The sequence below is a fragment of the Salvelinus namaycush genome, chromosome 33, assembly GCF_016432855.1.
Source record: "Salvelinus namaycush isolate Seneca chromosome 33, SaNama_1.0, whole genome shotgun sequence".
NCBI lineage: Eukaryota > Metazoa > Chordata > Actinopteri > Salmoniformes > Salmonidae > Salvelinus > Salvelinus namaycush.
The window spans coordinates 26712387-26734132 of NC_052339.1; the positions used below are offsets into that span (position 1 = coordinate 26712387).

Below are 21746 nucleotides of genomic sequence, written 5' to 3' on the forward strand. Positions count from 1 at the left end.
ACTTTATTTCTCAGTGTTGAGTACTGTATGTCCCAGTGTTGAGTACTGTATGTCCCAGTGTTGAGTACTGTATTTCTCAGTGTTGAGTACTGTATGCTTCAGTGTTGAGTACTGTATGTCTCAGTGTTGAGTACTGTATGTCTCAGTGTTGAGTACTGTATGCCTCAGTGTTGAGTACTGTATGTCCCAGTGTTGAGTACTGTATGCCTCAGTGTTGAGTACTGTATTTCTCAGTGTTGAGTACTGTATGCCTCGGTGTTGAGTACTGTATGCCTCAGTGTTGAGTACTGTAGGTCTCAGTGTTGAGTACTGTATGTCTCAGTGTTGAGTACTGTATGTCTCAGTGTTGAGTACTGTATGTCTCAGTGTTGAGTACTGTATGTCTCAGTGTTGAGTACTGTAGGTCTCAGTGTTGAGTACTGTATGTCTCAGTGTTAAGTACTGTAAGCCATAGTGTTGAGTACTGTATGGCTCAGTGTTGAGTACTGTATGTCTCAGTAATATTTCTGGTAAATTTTTTATCAAATTAAAACACTTGACTTTTTGCCTAAACTATAAGTTTTTATTGTAATTTCATGAGGCATTTGTCTGTTGTGCTTGAAAGGAGATATTTTTATTTTAAGCCCGCCATCTCTTCAGAGGACAAAATGTATTACTGCTCTTTATTTTATCAAGTTAAAATAAAACATTTAATATTTACAAAAATATAAATATATATATGTAAAACCATTATAGCCCTGCTATTTCCCATTCTTTCTTTTAATTCAGAGACTAATTAAGACCTGGGACACCAGCAGGTGAGTGGACTATAACAATCAGGGTAAAGAAATCCAGGGCGGTATTCATTACACCGATTCGGTTGCAAAACGTTTCCTAAGCGGAAGCGGATTATTTAAGATACTCTTTGAAGAGGTAGGGATTCAAAAGTTTTCGGAAGATGGGCAGGGAGTCTGCTGTCCTAGCTTCAAGGGGAGGCTGGTTCCACCATTGGGGTCATAGGACAGAGAAGAGCTTGGACTGGGCTGTGCGGGAGCTGCCCTCCCATAGGGGTGGGAAGGTCAAGAGACCAGAGGTGGCAGAATGAAGTGCTTGGGTTAGGGTGTAGGGTTTGAACATAACCTAAAGATAGAGAGGGGCACTTCCTCTTGCTTCTCTGTAGACAAGTACCGTGGCCTTGTAGTGGATGTGAGCTTCGACTAAAAGCCAGTGGAGTGTGCTGAGGAGTGGGGTGACATGGGAGAACTTGGGAAGGTTGAACACCAGGCGGGCTGTGGCATTCTCGATAAGTTGCAGGAGTTTGATGGCACAAGCGGAGAGCCCAGCCAACAGAGAGTTGCAGTAGTCTAGACAGGAGATGACAGGTGATTAGATTACCACTAGAGGGTTTTGTTAACACTAGAGGGCATGACAATAACATGATTTTAGTTAGACAAACCCTAAGAGAAAACAAAAAAAAAATATTGTATTGGTATCAATAGATACTGCAGATAACAATACTTCCAAGTAACAGGGGTTATTCTCAGTAACTCATTGGTTCTGAACTACATTCTACAATGCTATTCTAATATCAGAATAATACTGTGTCTTTGGAGCTTGCATGCCTCTATCCATCTCCTCTGTATGACAGATAAGGCCTATCCAAACTCTCGCTGACCTTCTGCTGTTTATAAACTGAATGTTCCAGTCGCTTGTAGATGACCACGCCCTGAAGTCCTAACATAGATGTCTCTTCTGGTTGGAGCAATGATATAGTACACCTGCTTCCACCCCTTATCCCTTTAACAATATAACCAATAGTTCTGTCTGTTCTGTCTGTCCTGTCTATCTGTCATGTCTGCCCTGTCTATCTGTCTGTCCTGTCTATCTGTCATGGCTGTCCTGTCTCTGTCATGTCTGTCCTGTCTATCTGTCATGTCCTGTCTATATGTCCTGTCTGTCTGTCCTGTCTCTGTCATGTCTGTCCTGTCTGTCCTGTCCTGTCTGTGTCAATAGGGGTTATGTTCATTGCTCCTCATATTTATACATACACCTGCTACCTTGACCTTTCCTCAGTCTGGCCTAATAAGTTCCTCACTGACAGAAGCTGCTGTAGATACAGATACAGACTAAACAACCTGGTTAAAACATGCATCCCTAAAACGGTCCATCTGGTTCCCCTAGTATCTCCACCAAGGAGGAGCCTGGTTATACTAAAGAAGCTGGTGAAGTTCATAGACTGGAATCACTGGATATCTTAACTCTATAAGGGAGTTTCACGTTACAATGTATTATTTTATTTAACCTTTATTTAACTGTAACCATACAGTATATTGGTGTTGGCTGCTCCTGTGTTGTTCAATAAAAGCCTAACCCATTATATGATGCCCTGGTTTACAGGAATATTTACAGGAATATTTACAGGAATAGTTACAGGAATATTTACAGGAATATTTACAGGAAGTTACAGGAATATTTACAGGAATAGTTACAGGAATATTTACAGGAACAGTTACAGGAATATTTACAGGAATAGTTACAGGAATAGGCGTTGTCATAGGGGTATGTTCATGCTTTGCAGGCTTATTAGTCACTCATTGTCTATGCACAGAAGTAAAATAGGACATTATTACACGTGATAATCTATACCACAGGAGGCTGGTCGTCCCTTAATTGGGGAGAATGGGCTCGTAGTAATGGCTGGAATTAGTGGAATGGTATAAAATACATCAAACACAAGGTCTCCAGGTGTTTGATGCCATTCCATTTGCTCCGTTCCGGCCATTATTATGAGCCGTTCCGCCCTCAGCAGCCTCATTTGATCTGTACACTTAATAATCATGCCTGTTATGTCTCTGTCCTCTGGTATCGCCATGTACAATGGCAAGGCCTTTCTTCTTGAAAAGGGACTTTCTGAAAAAAGTCACTAAAGTCATTGATTCTACAAAAAGGGTGAAGACGTTGCCTCGTTAAAACATTGCAGAGATCCTTTCCATAAAATCATTTAATACAAGTCTGACAGGCATGCAGTCATGGGAGGAGCTGTCTGTAATTATAGAATTTGAATGTGGCTCGACTTGAATAGTTGATTCAGTTGTCTATTACTGGAGTACTGTACATTCCCACCCATTTTCATTATATCCACATGAGGGCAGTATACACACACTCCTGACCAGATAATGACACTCAATTTAGCTGACACAAGTCACTTATAAATTCTCCACATGGCGGTTTCTTGTCATTGTTGGTAGCTGGCCATGCAGAATGACAACAACTCAAGGACTTCTGCCCCATTGAAGAGTACAGATCGGTTTTGTGATGTTGTCAGCTAAGCCATCTATAGTCATTGAAAAGTTTAAAGTAGTAGTTGAATATTGGTTAAAAAGTAACTTTTTGGGGGAAGATGTATAGGTAAACGGATCAAATGTTCATTTTGTTATCGCTGTGATATCCACAGGTATAAATTGCTTCGTTTAGTTTTGCTTTGTTGAAATTAGTCTGGAAGACAAGTTTCCAATGTTTCATACAAACATAGGCTTGTATTAAATGTTTAGTACAGTTGGTTGTGATTATTGAATGCCCTGCATAACTTTGATGGAATTAGGCACCTTCGCTTTCCATTCCAGTATCACAATCATGGTTCAATATTTACATGGGCTTTAGTGTCTTATCAGCAGAATAACAGTATCTGGAGTACTGTAGGCTACTGCTATGTAAATCGCACAGCGTATCTCTCTGCTTGTATAGAGGTTAAACGGCTACATTTTTTACAAGTTGTACAATTTGGTGTAATAATCCAATTATAACGACTGCTTGCCAAATTGTGATCATCCAAACTGCATGATATATTTTATGTAGGATGTTGACATAATTAAATCATCAAATATGTCCTCCCGGGTGGCGCAGTGGTCTAGGGCACTGCATTGCAGTGCTAGCTGCGCCACCAGAGTCTCTGGGTTCGCGCCCAGGCTCTGTCGCAGCCGGCCGCAACCGGGAGGTCCGTGGGGCGACGCACAATTGGCATAGGGTTAGGGAGGGTTTGGCCGGTAGGGATATCCTTGTCTCAGTATGTAATGTAAATGTATGCAGTCTACTGTAAGTCGCTCTGGATAAGAGCGTCTGCTAAATGACTAAAATGTAAATAGACTATAGGCTGCTAGGTAGACTACATTTTTTTTTTAAAGTAACCTTCATTTAAAAAAATATTTTAAACCGTTTCAAATTTGGTGCAACGTTTTTGTTATTCTAAACCTTTCTAAAATAAAATGATCATTAAACACAAAACAGTGTACATTTGTAAAAGTCAAAACAATCTTAATTTGTAAAGAGTAGTTGAGAGTATAAGGCAGCAATGATAAAATCTCGACAAATTTGGTCAACCCCCCTACTCCTCACCAAATGGTGCGGTCCAGCCAGCGACTTTGTAGCGGGACGAAAGAAAAACGTTTAGACAAAAGTTAGCTGGATGAGTGAGGGGAGAGAGGAGAGTGAAAGAGGGGTACACGCTGAACAGATGACAGAGAGAGACCATAGGCGAAACGAATGTGCATGACAACTTTAGGCTATACATTCCTGTAAACATTAGAAAATATATCCCAAATTAATATTGGAGACATTTATTAGAAGCCGAAGTCCACATGTGTTGTGAAAGATGAGGCTCCTTTGCTGTGCAATTGTGCTGCTATGGGCATCCTCCGCGGAGTGCCAGCAAAGAGGTGAGCTGGAAATAATCTCTTTCCTATTGACTGCATTTTCACTCATTCAGCACGAGGTCGCAATGCTTCCGAGGCAAAGCATTTTTTATTCTTAAAGCAATGTATGGGATATGCACTTTAATTTATGATAGAACGCATTTTGAGTAATTACTATTTTCCTGTTCTTTACATTTGCCAGTTTAAAACAGAAATAGCCTAATATGTATTGCATAAATTGAGTGAAAAGTAATAGGTGTGTTGGTGTTGAAATTGCAGACAATAATTCAGCCATTAGTTTACAATTACAAACAGGAGGATTCTAAGTCATTACAAACTATGCTATCCATTTTTAATACAACCAGTTGCATCACCAGGAAACTAATATCACTGGCCAATCTACATGATAGTTACTTTGTTAAACCGTTATTAGTTCTCACCTTGAGAGAAATTCCGGGCCATTGTCATTGAAATGTTTTACAATTGCTGACGCCTCTTTCTCCAAAGCACAGTCACGCTAACATGCTAGGGTCGCCTCAAGGCCGAATTCAATTCCTCTAATTGTAACAACAATCATCAATAGAAAATGTTTGAGGTGCAGATTTTAGACTTCAAATAGACTAGCTTTCATTACGTTCCCTTATGGTTTGGCTTTTTTTTTAACATTACATTTTAATCATGATCAGATGTTGATGTGCTGTGTAACTTGTGCTGTGTAACCATTCAATTCAATACATTTAAGAAACACTTTTAATTGAATTGATATTATTGAATACTGAATACTCGCTTGCTTGTAAAAGGCTTCTTCTCAAACGTAATTGGAGAAGCTTCTACCTATACTTGTTGGCATAAACATGTTGGGGATCTCCATATGCCACAATTACATATTAAATTGTAGGGCTGTCAAACAATACATTTTTTAAATCAAGTTAATTGCATGTTTTTCTGTAGTTAACTACTGTACGAATAATATATATATATTTTGTTTACAAATTTAACCCTAATTAAATGCCCACACCAGTTTTTCAAACTTAAAGACGATGGCCAGAGCTTACCCATGGTGTTGCACAACAATGTAAGTCAACCAGTCATAGTTTTAGTCAAAGTATGATATACTTAGGCTTGAAGTGACAAACCCGAACTGCCCGCTTCGTGCAAATTCGTACCGATGCCTTGTCTTTTCCTATGAAATGAGGTGTGAATTATTTTTATCCTACGTTTCGTTTTAGGGCTGGGTTTTATTAGAATGGTACCACCCACCAGCCACCTGCAATGCTGCAGAAAAATTTTGGTACCCTTCCCCAGATCTGTGCCTCAACACAATCCTGTCTCAGAGCTCTACAGACAATTCCTTCGATCTCATGGCTTGGATTTTGCTCTGACATGCACTCTCAACTGTGGGACCTTATATAGACAGGTGTGTGCCTTTCCAAATCATGTCCAATCAATTGAATTTACCACAGGTGGACTAAATCAAGGATGATTTAAGGATGATCAATGGAAACAGGATGCACCTGAGCTCAATTTTGAGTCTCATAGCAAAGGGTCAAAAGTAAGTAAGGTATTTCATTTTTATAGCAAAAAATTCTAAAAACCTGTTTTCGGTTTGTCGTTATGGGGTATTGCGTGTAGATTGATGAGGAAAAATTATTTAATCCATTTTAGAATAAGGCTGTACCATATCAAAATGTGAAAAAAGTCAAGGGGTCTGAATATTTTCCAAATGCACTACAGCTTTTGAGCCATGGAGCAAATAGAGGGTGCAAACTAAAGCAATTGTACACAAGAGGGCGTGCCAAGTTACTTTTTTAGCATTCCTGTGCTGCGGTCATAGGTATGAGGCAGAGTCCCGACACATTTATGTATGCTAGCCAAGCCGGCTGGCCGTTCATTCTATTGGTTAGGTTGCCAGAGACGCGACCCAGTTGCTAAGTCTTTTTGTCTTTTTGACCTAGTCGTTCGTTCTAAATGTTCCATTGCCATGCTGGCTGGCAATGCTTTTATCCCTTGCTTGCTAGCTAGCGAACTTCGGCTAACACAGTCATGTCAATCCGTGCAGCTATAATAACAGGTAAGTAGCTGCATTTAAAAAATATATATATTATACAGATAACAGACAGAACAGGTAGAGGGCAGAACACACACGGATCGCCTACCAAATCAAACCCACCTCAACACCCCCATGCCCACCCCAAAACCAGACTTCTAAAATTATCTGCCGAAATTGTTGCAACCCCTATTACTAGCCTGTTCAACCTCTCTTTCGTGTCGTCTGAGATTCCCAAAGATCGGAAAGCAGCTGCGGTCATCCGCCTCTTCAAAGGGGGAGACACTCTAGACCCAAACTGCTGCAGACCTATATCTATCCTACCCTGTCTTTCTAAGGTCTTCGAAAGCCAAGTTAACAAACAGATTACCGACCATTTCGAATCCCACCATACCCTCTCCGCTATGCAATCTGGTTTCAGAGCTGGTCATGGGTGCACCTCAGCCACGCTCATGGTCCTAAATGATATCATAACCGCCATCGATAAGAAACAATACTGTGCAGCCGCTTTCATCGACCTGGCCACGGCTTTCGACTCTGTCAATCACCCCATCCTTATCGGCAGACTCAACAGCCTTGGTTTCTCAAATGATTGCCTCGCCTGGTTCACCAACTACTTCTCAGACATTGTTCAGTGTGTCAAATCGGAGGGCCTGTCCGGGCCTCTGGCAGTCTCTATGGGGGTGCCACATGGTTCAATTCTTGGGCCGACTCTTTTCTCTGTATACATCAATGATGTCGCTCTTGTTGCTGGTGATTCTGATCCACCTCTACGCAGACGACACCATTCTGTATACTTCTGGCCCTTCTTTGGACACTGTGTTAACTACCCTCCAGATGAGCTTCAATGCCATACAACTCTCCTTCCGTGGCCACCAACTGCTCTTAAATACAAGTAAAACTAAATGCCTGCTCTTCAACCGATCGCTGCCCGCACCTGCCCGCCCGTCCAGCATCACTACTCTGGACGGTTCTGACTTAGAATATGTGGACAACTACAAATACCTAGGTGTCTGGTTAGACTGTAAACTCTCCTTCCAGACTCACATCAAACATCTCCAATCCAAAATTAAATCTAGAATTGGCTTCCTATTTCGCAACAAAGCATCCTTCACTCATGCTGCCAAACATACCCTCGTAAAACTGACCATCCTACTGATCCTCGACTTCAGCGATGTCATTTACAAAATAGCCTCCAACACTCTACTCAACAAATTGGATGCAGTCTATCCCAGTGCCATCCGTTTGGTCACCAAAGCCCCATATACTACCCACCACTGCGACCTGTACGCTCTCGTTGCCTGGCCCTCGCTTCATACTCGTCGCCAAACCCACTGGCTCCAGGTCATCTACAAGACCCTGCTAGGTAAAGCCCCGCCTTATCTCAGTTCGCTGGTCACCATAGCAGCACCCACCCGTAGCACGCGCTCCAGCTGGTATATCTCACTGGTCACCCCCAAAGCCAATTCCTCCTTTGGCCGCCTCTCCTTCCAGTTCTCTGCTACAAATAACTGGAACGAACTACAAAAATCACTGAAACTGGAGACACTTATCTCCCTCACTAGGTTTAAGCATCAGCTGTCAGAGCAGCTCACAGATCACTGCACCTGTACATAGCCCATCTGTAAATAGCCCAAACAACTACCTCATCCCCTACTGTATTTATTTATTTATCTTGCTCCTTTGCACCCCAGTATTTCTACTTTGCACATTCATCTACTGCACATCTACCATTCCAGTGTTTAATTGCTATATTGTATTTACTTTGCCACCATGGCCTATTTATTGCCTTACCTCCCTTATCTCACCTCATTTGCACACATTGTAAAGAGACTTGTTTTTCTACTATATTATTGACTGTATGTTTGTTTACTCCATGTGTAACTCTGTGTTGTTGTATGTGTCGAACTGCTTTGCTTTATCTTGGCCAGGTCGCAGTTGTAAATGAGAACTTGTTCTCAACTTGCCTACCTGGTTAGATAAAGGTGAAATAAAATAAAATAAAAATACTTAAAGCAGACATGATATACAATGAGTAATATAATCAAATACTAAAAAATATATATTATAAAATAAAACGTTCTTTTTTTTTTAAGTAAAAAAAATGACATAGCTAGCAAAAGTGACCGAGCAACCAGCTGTCCCTCATGATATTAGGCCTAGCCATGTAAAGTCAGGTGGGAAAATGATAGATGACAGATTACAATAGCAAAATATAATAATAATAATATATATAAAATATTTTTTTTCTATAAAAACAGCAAATAAAAACCCAAAAGTTGAAGAAGAATAAAAAACAAACGAACAAAAACCTGAAGTCTGGTTTGAAAAAGAAACACCCCCCGGTCACCTAATAGAACAAGGTAACCACTAATCCCCACGCAAAGAAATCCACACATAATGTGCTTGTAGTGGGACACATTAAACCTATCGAGTAGAGAGCCCTGCTGAAATAGTGAAGGATTTAAAACAAATTATGCATTGTAAATAAATAAGAAATACTTATTTACATCCCAAAACTAGGCTGTTTTAAAAGAAAGTATAAAACATTTGATAAATCACATATTACAGCAATACCACTAAGTTAGCAGCAACGTCTTTAAAGAATTGACATAACTTAATTATAGAACTGTGCTTTATCTACCCTGGATACGGGTACCATCGAGAAATAGAAATGAGCAGCTTCATGGTAATAAAATAAAACGTTAAACCAAAAGGAGAATTGACTCACCAGAACTAAGGCACTAACGTTACCTAATAATAACAATATCAGCTGATGCCACTGGCAACGCTATACAGTATCTACAAAAGAGAGACTGAGTCTGCAGTGGTAGACACATTCGTCCATTACCCTAATCGCCAAATAGATGAGCATTCAGCCATTTGCTTCGTCCGACTTCTGTAGAATGTTCAGATTTACAAAGGCCATTGCCTTATGGGGGTCTTGGAACGTATGTTATACGGAGTCATGCAGGAAAAGCCACACCATACTGAACGTCGGTCCGTCCACCGAGCAGACTCTTGATATCGTTGAAAGTGACACGGTCACAAGCAACGCTGTGGACATAATCAGGGAAGATAGAGATGGGTGCTCTGTTACATTGAAGTAGGCCAAATTCTCTGGCACGCCAAAGAACGTCAATACAATCCTGATAGTAGTGTAGGTTAGCCACAATGACGCAAGCTTTTCTTCCAGGCTTTCCTGCTTGAGAGCCTCGATGTGAGCCGTCTACAAGGACGTCTTTATCCAATTTGAGGGCTTCCTTCAATAACTTTGAGACCGATAAAGTAGAACTTGATCCCGGGTCCTCAGCTACCACCATGATCCTGATATTGGATCTTTGCATATAACCTTGTAAATGTATGCATTGTTCCTTAAGGCTAGCCACATAAGTTTCAAGCTTCTTAACCATGGTTTTTAGTGTGAGCATGTTGTCAAGCCCTGTTCCATGTCGGAGACAGTTTTCTTTACTGTTTCCAGTTCCCTACGAACCATTGCTGTATGCTTTGCGAGTTCCTTCTTGACTGCTTGTAACTCCAACTTAATAAAATGTAAGTCCTCACTGAGTGCCTCCTTGAGTTCCGACTTGATTATAGATTAAATGTCCACTCTGAGGGCAGCAACAATCTCGGCCTTCAAATCCTCCGAGGGGAAGAGCCGCTGCTGCCACTTGTTGAAGAACTCGAGCTCCTTGTCTTGGGCCTAAGTGTTTTCTCTTTTGTCAGTGACTCCGCTGAACTTAAAGTTTTGCAGGTTATACGCCATTTATGCATTAAAACAAAAATAAAAGTTGAACAAAGTAAAGCACGTCATTCAAAGGCAGTGTTTCCTAGTTCTATTTGGGTCAAAGCGCAAAATAAGTATTAAATAAATGCAATTTCAGCAGGAGCTTGGAAAAACATGACCTACTACGTGGCTTGCTCACTAGCGCCCCCCGCATTTAATTTAGTTTGACCTATTTTTCTATTGACATTTCTATGTGTATGTATTTATATCCATAAAACAGAAAACAATATTCCCATTTTTGCTTCATAGGCTTACCCGTGCTAAACAGGAGGTTTTTTAGTATGGCTTAGAACGTGTCTCAACAATTCACAATGCATGTTTTGACCAACCTATTGTTGAATTATGTTTTTTCACCGTCAAATTATCATAATCCATTGGATAATTTGTCAAGTTTTTGCGCTAGTCCCCCCCCCCCAAAAAAATATGTCCATTTTATAAATGGTAAAATTGCGTGTGTTATGATTGCATTTTGGAACCCCGCCAACCCTGTCACCTCAAGATGAAGGGTTTTAACCGCGTTCCACTGCTTTGATTGGTGCAGCTAGAAATCACAAGTGTCTATCCTATAATGAAAAAAGCGCCCGCGAAAGAAGATTCCACAAACTTGTTTATCTATTTTGTGCTGTTGTTACATCAAATGTTAGTGTTTCGTTTCATGTCGGATGTGCTTAGGGTGTTGTTACGTCATTTGCGGCATGCATCGTGAGCAAAGTCATTGTAGCCTATCATTGCACTTCCCCTAGCTGTGAGAACCATGGCATCATGAGCCTACCAAAGGTTGCACCGTGTCCATTACAATGTTGAAAAACGCGTCTCTTGTCCAAACCGTTCAATAGTTAGGCTATTCATATTACCAGAGCTTCATCTTATTCTTTTTATTTCTATGGCGGATTTGCGGCCCCAATTTTGGAAGATACCAAACCTTTGGAGATTACAATAGATGGCAAATTTAAAGATAGTGGTTTCACCTATCCATTTGTGGCACAGTTTTCCCTGCATGCTTATGGCAAATACAGCTCCAGAACCAGCCATAGCCTAGCTGGCTAATCTTTTGAATAAGGTGAAGCAACAGATAACATTAGTTAGCTAGATAAGGTTAGCATGCTAGTTAGCTACACTGATAGCTCCCTACTTGTTGTTATTTCTCCACTCCACGTGGAAATCACCCACAACGATGGCAATGTTCTCCTAATTATCCCTTTTTCCAAAATGATACATCGAGAAGATTGAAAGACTACTAGTTTTTCATTAAACTACCTTTTTCGTCCTCATGCGAGAAATCAGAAGCCACAGCAGCCATTTTGAAATTGCAACTTTATTGGCTGACTATCCTTTGTTGTTCAACGCGACGTCACGTGCATTCCAAAATGTATTTCAATCTTCTTGATGTATCATTTTGGAGGATGCGATAATTAGGAATACAGCGCCATCGCCATCCCTGGATTGAAGTACATTTTCCCAGCCATATCTAATGCCAGCACCGCGCTGTCCTGATCATGGCAGCCAGGCATTCTGAACTTACAGGGAAGATGTATTTACAGTGACGTAAGATCGGAATCATAAGGCTAGCTTTACAGCAGCTGCTAGCCGCAGAGACCGAGAGCACCAAATGCATTGTGTGTTGCACTCAAAAGTGAGCTGTGTTACATAAAGGCATGGACACACCGGTAGTGTTTGCTAGCCGTGAGGAGTACTCAGCACCTTTGAACAGAGTGCTGTCCATGATTTGGAAACCGACTATAGAATCCAGAGAAAATGTCAACAGTCAGATGTCCACCAGCGGGTGGTCCCTAAAACACACCACACTGAATGAACGGCAGATGAACAAGCAGATCAACATTCGGTGTGGTGTGTGTTCCCTAACACTTTTCCCTCAGGGAAATGATCAACCTCGTAGGCTGAAACTACTGTCCTTACTGCTGCTGATCTGACTACTGGGACTGCTTGGTCTGATCTGCCTAATTATTTGAAGTAAAGTAGGATTATAAATGAAATGTCACAAACCACCCTCTCATCTCAATTTTCAAGGCTTCAGTATTTGAAATAAATGGCTTACTCTATAGGCAGATGCAATAGTGGAATTGCACATGTTTCTTTTGAGTCTGATAGCCTATGCGTTAAGTTGTGTCAATACCAAGAATGTGATCTTCTACTGTTTCTACTGCTGGATTTAGACACACCTGGCTCTATATTAGGATGAGGTTGGAGGAGTAGAAGTCAATGTTTTAAAAAATATATTTATTTATTTATTTCACCTTTATTTAACCAGGTAGGCTAGTTGAGAACAAGTTCTCATTTACAACTGCGACCTGGCCAAGATAAAGCATAGCAGTGTGAACAGACAACAACACAGAGTTACACATGGAGTAAACAATAAACAAGTCAATAACACAGTAGGAAAAAAAACAAAATGAGTCTATATACATTGTGTGCAAAAGGCATGAGGTAGGCAATAAATAGGCCATAGGAGCGAATAAGACATGTAGGCTTTGGTTAAAGTCAAAATCCCACAGTGGTGCGGTGCTATAAGTGAAAATCCATCTTGCTCTCAGGTGCAGGGTGAAGATGCTAAATGGACCCCCTCACACTGCCTTCTACCAAAATGTTTTATGTCAAAGTGGTGCTAACTTTGTTACCTGACAAGACACACTAAAAGTCAGACACAATACCAAAACGTGACAAGCCTCTCCAATCTGACATTTCATAATTTGTATACTAGACTAATATTTAGAGGTAATAATAACTTGATTAATATCAATGAAATGCTACTGATAATAATGAAGTGTAATGGAAATAGTGAAGTTGAAGAGAAAATCCATGTGTTTCTTTTGAGTCTGATATGCACCCGCCCCCCCCCCCCCCCCCCCCCCCCCGCTGGGTGATCCTGTACATTGGCCATGCAAATTACCATAACCTCAAATTCCTTTTTTTCTTTTCTCAAAGTCGCCAAAAGAGTGAGTCAATGAAACCAGACCATAGTCACTGTGTCGGGTTTTGGAGACTATTGACTGTGAGGGGGAGGTTTACAAAAAATATTACGAACAAGACATTTCCAAATAAACTCCTTGTCTTAAGATTAGTATTTTTACTAAAATATATTATTTACTCATATGTTCCACACAGAGAATGCATTGATCAGTTAACATATTTGTACTGTTTAATCAATTCACCATCACTATTTACACAACATTCTTTGCTAAGCAGAGTGCCCTGAGCGTTGAGTAACGCTACCTGAAATGCTGAACTGGTAGCTGGCTAACATCTTCAGCCACGGACAGCATTTTTACCTTATCAACCCAGATGCTATCTACCAGTGAACTGTTGAAATGTTAGTCTTTTGTGTTCAGTGACAGTGGCATTCCAAAGATGGCAGCCGCTCAGCAGAAGCCGCTCCTGGGTAAGGCTGATGAGATGACCTCTGACCATTGGGGGCCTGCTCAGATCTAGGCCAGTCAATCACGGGACCTTGTTATCCAAACATTGACCAGGCCTCACTGACTGACTGATGTCCCTTTCACACTAATGAGCTGAGCTGTATAATCATTTGAGGGGTGCTTATATTTGTCTTTTAATGGATTTTTTTTGGGGGGGGGATATCTCAACTCCCCATGATACACCCGCAGGGAGTGGGGTCACAGCCAGGGAAGCCATTGTACAGCGCCCCTGGAGCAATTAGGGTGCCTTACTTAAGGGTAGAGCGACAGATTTGTTCACCTTGTCGCCTCCAGAATTCAAACCAGCAACCTTTGGTTACTGGCCCAATGCTCTAACCTCGAGGCTACCTGCCTCCCCACTGTACCCACTGACCTGGTTACGCGTCCACCGTAGTTGCTACAACTGTGGGGATATAGCCATTTAGTTCACATCACATCATCTCAAGCAGTTTAGTCCAAAAAGCTGTATAATGTATGATGTCAGATAAGCTGATGAAGATAATTATGGGGCTAATATTGCAGTTAACGCTAATAAGACATGAGGATATTAAAGCCCATAATTAAATAAAAATGACAAGTAGGACAAGGATGCTAGTTTGGCTTTGATTTCATTTTCCGCCACATGCAAGCGTTCACCATGGAGCCCAGATTTGGTCGGCAGATGCAGACAGATTAAAGCATCCCCAGTGCAAAGGAGCCCCAGGTAATAGGCTTAAGAAGCCTGAAATTACCACAAATCACCACATCTATGGGTTACATCAGTGTCTGACTATGTGTCAGTCAGCCATTTAGTAGCGCTGATTAGCAGTGTGGTGTTACATCGCGACTAGGTGGTGATTTATTGATGAAATACCTGGACCTGACTGATGGTCCCTGTCCGCAACCAGTTGCTGTGTCAATAACATCCCCCCGGGCTGTCACTGTGTCACTTGCCTTCCCACAGTTATCTGCACCTGGTTAGATCATGTCAAAGCTAGGTATTGTAAAATAGCCCTCTCCGGGATTAAGACTACCATGAGCCAAAATATGAAAGATTGTGTTTCACTTTCACAGGATCAAATCCATTGGGATTTGAGATTTGGCTCTGATGTTTAAAATCAATTAACGCAACTGATTTTTAAACAACGAAAACATTGTGAGTTTGATGGTCGGAGAACATGGGCAAGGTTTCTTTCATGACAAACCATGACCTATCGCAGGATGGTTTGTAAGATTGAATAAAATAATTTTTAAGGCAAACTGTTAAAAACATTATAACAAGCTAATAAATATTCGGCATGAAAAGAATAATTGCTTTCCAATCCACTCTCCCTGCGTTTCCCCTTTACAGCCCACAGAGCACAGGGGTCAAGCCTCTCTGTCAATGAGAAATCAGCAGCCACCGAAACGGCAGACAGACATGCAGACAGATGGACAGACAGTCAGTCATACCAATTTCACACTGTCTTGCCGAACCGTACTGTACTGTGTCATTACCGATCAGTGGGTCTGACTCCGAGACAGTCTACCACTCGTCTGGTCAGATGTCTCAACCGTACTGTACTGTCTCGTTACCGATCAGTGGGTCTGACTCTGAGACAGTCTACCACTCGTCTGGTCAGATGTCTCACCCGTACTGTACTGTCTCGTTACCAATCAGTGGGTCTGACTCCGAGACAGTCTACCACTCGTCTGGTCAGATGTCTCAGTGCTGCTATGTCATTAGGCTAACAACTCCAGTTTCCTGGAGGGCCCCTGGAGGGCCTCTGAAGGCCTCACCATCACTGTTCTCATCACTGTTCTCAGGAATGCTTTGGGACCATTCAATTCAATAGGATTAAGTCGTAGGCCAAGCTCACAATGGCCACCTTCTCCTGGGAAGCGTACATATGTTTTAGATCTTAGAGAGGAGATGTATTGATGTCTTTGAAATGCCAGTAAAGATCCCTTGTCAGAAAGGTTTAATTGTGTCTGGAATGAAGTTCTGCTCATGAACAGCTTGTTTATTAACTATTAATAAACAGTGTAAGCATAATTTGTTATGCATTAGTAAACATGCATAAAGCAGTTATTCCCACCTGGACAAAAGGAACACCTATGTGAGAATGCTGTTCATTGACTACAGCTCAGCGTTCAACACCATAGTACCCTCAAAGCTCATCACCAAGCTAAGGATCCTGGGACTAAACACCTCCCTCTGCAACTGGATCCTGGACTTCCTGACAGGCCGCCTACAGGTGGTGAGGGTAGGTAGCAACACATCTGCCACGCTGATCCTCAACACTGGAGCTCCCCAGGGGTGCGTGCTCAGTCCCCTCCTGTACTCCCTGTTCACCCACGACTGCATGGCCAGGCACGACTCCAACACCATCATTAAGTTTGCTGACGACACAACAGTGGTAGGCCTGATCACCGACAACGACGATACAGCCTATAGGGAGGAGGTCAGAGACCTGGCCGGGTGGTGCCAGAATAAAAACCTATCCGTCAACGTAACCAAGACTAAGGGGATGATTGTGGACTACAGGAAAAGGAGCACCGAGCATGTCCCCATTCTCATCGACGGGGCTGTAGTGGAGCAGGTTGAGAGCTTCAAATTCCTTGGTGTCCACATCAACAACAAACTAGATTGGTCCAAACACACCAAGACAGTCGTGAAGAGGGCACAACAAAGCCTATTCCCCTTCAGGAAAGATTTGGCATGGGTCCTGAGATCCTCAAAAGTTTATACAGCTGCAACATCGGTTGCATCACTGCCTGGTACGGCAATTGCTCGGCCTCCGACCGCAAGGCACTACAGAGGGTAGTACGTACGGCCCAGTACATCACTGGGGCAAAGCTGCCTGCATCCAGGACCTCTACACCAGGCGGTGTCAGAGGAAGGCCCTAAAAATTGTCAAAGACCCCAGCCACCCCAGTCATAGACTGTTCTCTCTACTACCACATGGCAAGCGGTACCGGAGTGCCAAGTCTAGGACAAAAAGGCTTCTCAACAGTTTTTACCCTCAAGCCATAAGACTCCTGAACAGGTAACCAAATGGTTACCCGGACTATTTGCATTGTGTGCCCCCCCCCCAACCCCTCTTTTACGCTGCTGCTACTCTCTGTTTATCTTATATGCATAGTCACTTTAACTATACATTCATGTACATACTACCTCATTTGGCCCAACCAACCAGTGCTCCCGCACATTGGCTAACCGGGCTATCTGCATTGTGTCCCACCACCCGCCAACCCCTCTTTTTACGCTTCTGCTACTGTCTGTTCATCATATATGCATAGTCACTTTAACGATACCTACATGTACATACTACCTCAATAAGCCTGACTAACAGGTGTCTGTATATAGCCTTGCTACTCTTTTTTCAAATGTCTTTTTACTGTTGTTTTATTTCTTTACTTACCTACACACACACACACCTTTTTTTCCCGCACCATTGGTTAGAGCCTGTAAGTAAGCACGTGACAAATACACTTTGATTTGATTTATTAACCATGACCAACAGGCCTTTAAAGTTTATACTTAAGGTTAAAAAATAATAAAATGATAATCATCTTGTAATCAGACCTTGGAAACGGGCAGATTTTCTGACTTCTTCAGTTTAAAATCTATTACCATAAGCCTCCTGATATCTCTGTAAGGAGACAGTGGTGGAGAGATGCTTTGGGACAAAAGGCCTTGTAGCCCAGAGGGTCTGAGGGTGGTAATCACAGAGCAGCCCACAACAGCACCCATCAATGGTCCATGTAAACACGTGGGCGGAGTGTGGGGGGATGGGGGGGGGCTCCTCAAAGACATGCCCTGCAGACAGAACACAGAGGAGAAATTATGAGGATGGGTCTGAATTGGTGGTGGGAGGTAAGGAGGGGTTGAAAGGGAGCGATTCAACTCCTCTTTTGTGTGTGTGTGTGTGTGTGTGTGTGTGTGTGTAAACAGACCATGTACTGTGTGTGTAGATGTCATGGTCTTAAACCCTACTGGGTCTCCCCCAGGTCTCTTCCCCGCCATCTTCAACCTGGCCAGTAATGCAGAGATCACCACCAACGCCACCTGTGGAGAGCCTGAGCCAGAGATGTACTGTAAACTGGTGGAACACGTACCAGGACGACGCATCCGCAACTCCCAGTGTCGGACCTGTAACGCCCAGAGTCAAAACCCCAAAGGTACTGGAGTTAGGACCCTCTGGGCGTAGGGAGAAGGCGGAGAAGGGGAGGGGAGCAATGTCTTGGGGTTTAACTCTGTTATGCCTACTGGCTAGTGCTTCAGACAGTTTGACTTTCTACTGTCCCACTATCTTTGAGTTACAGCATCTGTCTGAAATACTGTACTCCTTGTGTGGATTCCAGGCATTCATTTTATTGCTTTCTCTTGATTTTATGCAGAGCAACATCCAATCACCAACGCCATTGACGGCACCAACGGGTGGTGGCAAAGCCCCAGCATTAAAAATGGCAGACAGTTCCACTGGGTGACCCTCACACTAGATTTACACCAGGTAGGAACCTCCAGGACTGCAATGTCACTGGTTTAACGTTGCTTTCTTTAGCTACGGGCTGTGAACACACACCCACGGTCACATTATTCCCAGATAATGGTTAGTTAGTGTGTGTCTGTGGTCTGTACACTTAGAAAAAATGTGCTATCTACAACCTAAAACAGTTCTTCAGCTGTTCCCATAGAGGAACCCTTTGAAGAACCCTTTTCGGTTCCAGGTAGAACTATTTTGGTTTCATGTAGAATCCCTTTTGGGTTCCATGTAGAACCCTCTGTGGAAAGGATTTTACATGGAACCCAAAAGAGTTCTACCTGGAACCAAAAAGGGTTCTACCTGGGTTCTCCTATGGGGACAGCCAAAGAGGCCTTTCAGAGCACTTTTTTCTAAGAGTGTTGTTCAGCAATCAGGAAACTCACCTTGAACCCCACCACTGTGAGACCATACCTCCACTCTCACTCACTGTCTCCTCAACACTCCACTATGGCCTTTACACAGTTACAGGCAGCGGAGGCTACTGAGGGGAGAACTGTTCATAATAATGTCTGGAAATCACATGGTTGATTCCATTCCATATGCTCCATTCCAGCCATTATTATGAGCCGTCCTCCCCTCAGCATCCTCCACTGGTCACAGGCCACTACTAGACCACGACTGCAATGGAGGTCCTATTTACTGCCTGGATGGCCTGTCGCTCCCTCCGTCTCTTTTTATTGCCTCTTCTTTCTCACACTCTCTTGCTCCACTCTTTCCGTCTCACTCACTGTCTTCTACAGTATCTCTCTATCTCTGTCTCTTTCTCACTCTGTCTGTCTCCCTCCCTCCTTCACCCTGGGGGGTTGACTGAGCTGAGCCAGCTACTTTTAAAACCATTTTTCAACAGGCACTCAAAACAAGATTCTTTCATTGATCCACACACACACTTTCTCACACGCACACACACACACACACATGTTATGTTCTTCTATCTTCTTGGGGACCTAAAATGTATTTCCTTTCAAAATCCTATTTTACGTAACTCCTAACCCTAAACCTAACCTTTACCTTTACCTTAACCTTAACCTTAACCTTAACCTGTAACCCTAAACCAAACTCCTAACCATAAATCTTACCACTAGCCACTTACCCTTACCCTAACTCTAATTGTAACCTAGCCCTCAACCTAACCCCAAGCTTAAAATAGCCTTTGTCCTCATGGGGACATGGGAAATGTTCCCACGAGGGAGAATTTCCCTTGTTTTAGGTCCTCACAAGGATAGAAGAATCAACACACACACAAACTGGGTATTAAACTGAACTGCAGTCACACAGTATATCTCTGGGGATTAGACTGAACTGCAGTCACACAGTATATCTCTGGGGATTAGACTGAACTGCAGTCACACAGTATATCTCTGGGGATTAGACTGAACTGCAGTCACACAGTATATCTCTGGGGATTAGACTGAACTGCAGTCACACAGTATATCTCTGGGGATTAAACTGAAATGCAGTCACACAGTATATCTCTGGGGATTAGACTGAACTGCAGTCACACAGTATATCTCTGGGTATTAGACTGAACTGCAGTCACACAGTATATCTCTGGAGAATAGACTGAACTGTAGTCACACAGTATATCCCTGGGGATTAAACTGAACTGCAGTCACACAGTATATCTCTGGGGATTAGACTGAACTGCAGTCACACAGTATATCTCTGGGGATTAGACTGAACTGCAGTCACACAGTATATCTCTGGGGATTAGACTGAACTGCAGTCACACAGTATATCTCTGGGGATTAGACTGAACTGCAGTCACACAGTATATCTCTGGGGATTAGACTGAACTGCAGTCACACAGTATATCTCTGGGGATTAAACTGAACTGCAGTCACACAGTATATCTCTGGGATTAGACTGAACTGCAGTCACACAGTATATCTCTGGGTATTAGACTGAACTGCAGTCACACAGTATATCTCTGGAGAATAGACTGAACTGTAGTCACACAGTATATCCCTGGGGATTAAACTGAACTGCAGTCACACAGTATATCTCTGGGGATTAGACTGAACTGCAGTCACACAGTATATCTCTGGGGAATAGACTGAACTGCAGTCACACAGTATATCTCTGGGGATTAGACAGAACTGTAGTCACACAGTATATCTCTGGGGAATAGACTGAAATGCAGTCACACAGTATATCTCTGGGGATTAGACAGAACTGTAGTCACACAGTATATCTCTGGGGAATAGACTGAACTGCAGTCACACAGTATATCTCTGGGTATTACACAGAACTGCAGTCACACAGTATATATCTGGGGAATAGACAGAACTGCAGTCACACAGTATATCCCTGGGGATTAAACTGAAATGCAGTCACACAGTATATCTCTGGGGATTAGACTGAACTGCAGTCACACAGTATATCTCTGGGGATTAGACTGAACTGCAGTCACACAGTATATCTCTGGGGATTAGACTGAACTGCAGTCACACAGTATATCTCTGGGGATTAGACTGAACTGCAGTCACACAGTATATCTCTGGGGATTAGACTGAACTGTAGTCACACAGTATATCTCTGGGGATTAGACTGAACTGCAGTCACACAGTATATCTCTGGGGATTAGACTGAACTGTAGTCACACAGTATATCTCTGGGGATTAGACTGAACTGCAGTCACACAGTATATCTCTGGGTATTAGACTGAACTGTAGTCACACAGTATATCTCTGGGTATTAGACTGAACTGTAGTCACACAGTATATCTCTGGGTATTAGACTGAACTGTAGTCACACAGTATATCTCTGGGGATTAGACTGAACTGCAGTCACACAGTATATCTCTGGGTATTAGACTGAACTGCAGTCACACAGTATATCTCTGGGGAATAGACTGAACTGCAGTCACACAGTATATCTCTGGGTATTAGACTGAACTGCAGTCACACAGTATATCTCTGGGTATTAGACTGAACTGCAGTCACACAGTATATCTCTGGGTATTAGACTGAACTGCAGTCACACAGTATATCTCTGGGTATTAGACTGAACTGCAGTCACACAGTATATCTCTGGGTATTAGACTGAACTGCAGTCACACAGTATATCTCTGGGTATTAGACTGAACTGTAGTCACACAGTATATCTCTGGGGAATAGACTGAACTGCAGTCACACAGTATATCTCTGGGGATTAGACTGAACTGCAGTCACACAGTATATCTCTGGGGATTAGACTGAACTGCAGTCACACAGTATATATCTGGGGAATAGACTGAACTGCAGTCACACAGTATATCTCTGGGTATTAGACTGAACTGCAGTCACACAGTATATCTCTGGGTAT

The 21746-nt window shown here is 42.5% G+C and overlaps 1 protein-coding gene across 1 annotated transcript in view; it reads left to right on the forward strand.

The window, feature by feature from the left end:
• The first annotated feature begins 4454 nt into the window (after positions 1–4454).
• LOC120027606 (laminin subunit alpha-1-like) overlaps positions 4455–21746 on the forward strand; it is a 91363-nt gene continuing 74071 nt past the window's right edge. Inside the window, exons 1-3 of the mRNA XM_038972598.1 lie at positions 4455–4691; positions 17908–18078; positions 18298–18410. Of these exons, the coding sequence (XP_038828526.1) occupies positions 4628–4691; positions 17908–18078; positions 18298–18410 (348 nt within the window). The 5' untranslated portion in view covers positions 4455–4627. The remainder of the gene's footprint in view (positions 4692–17907; positions 18079–18297; positions 18411–21746) is intronic.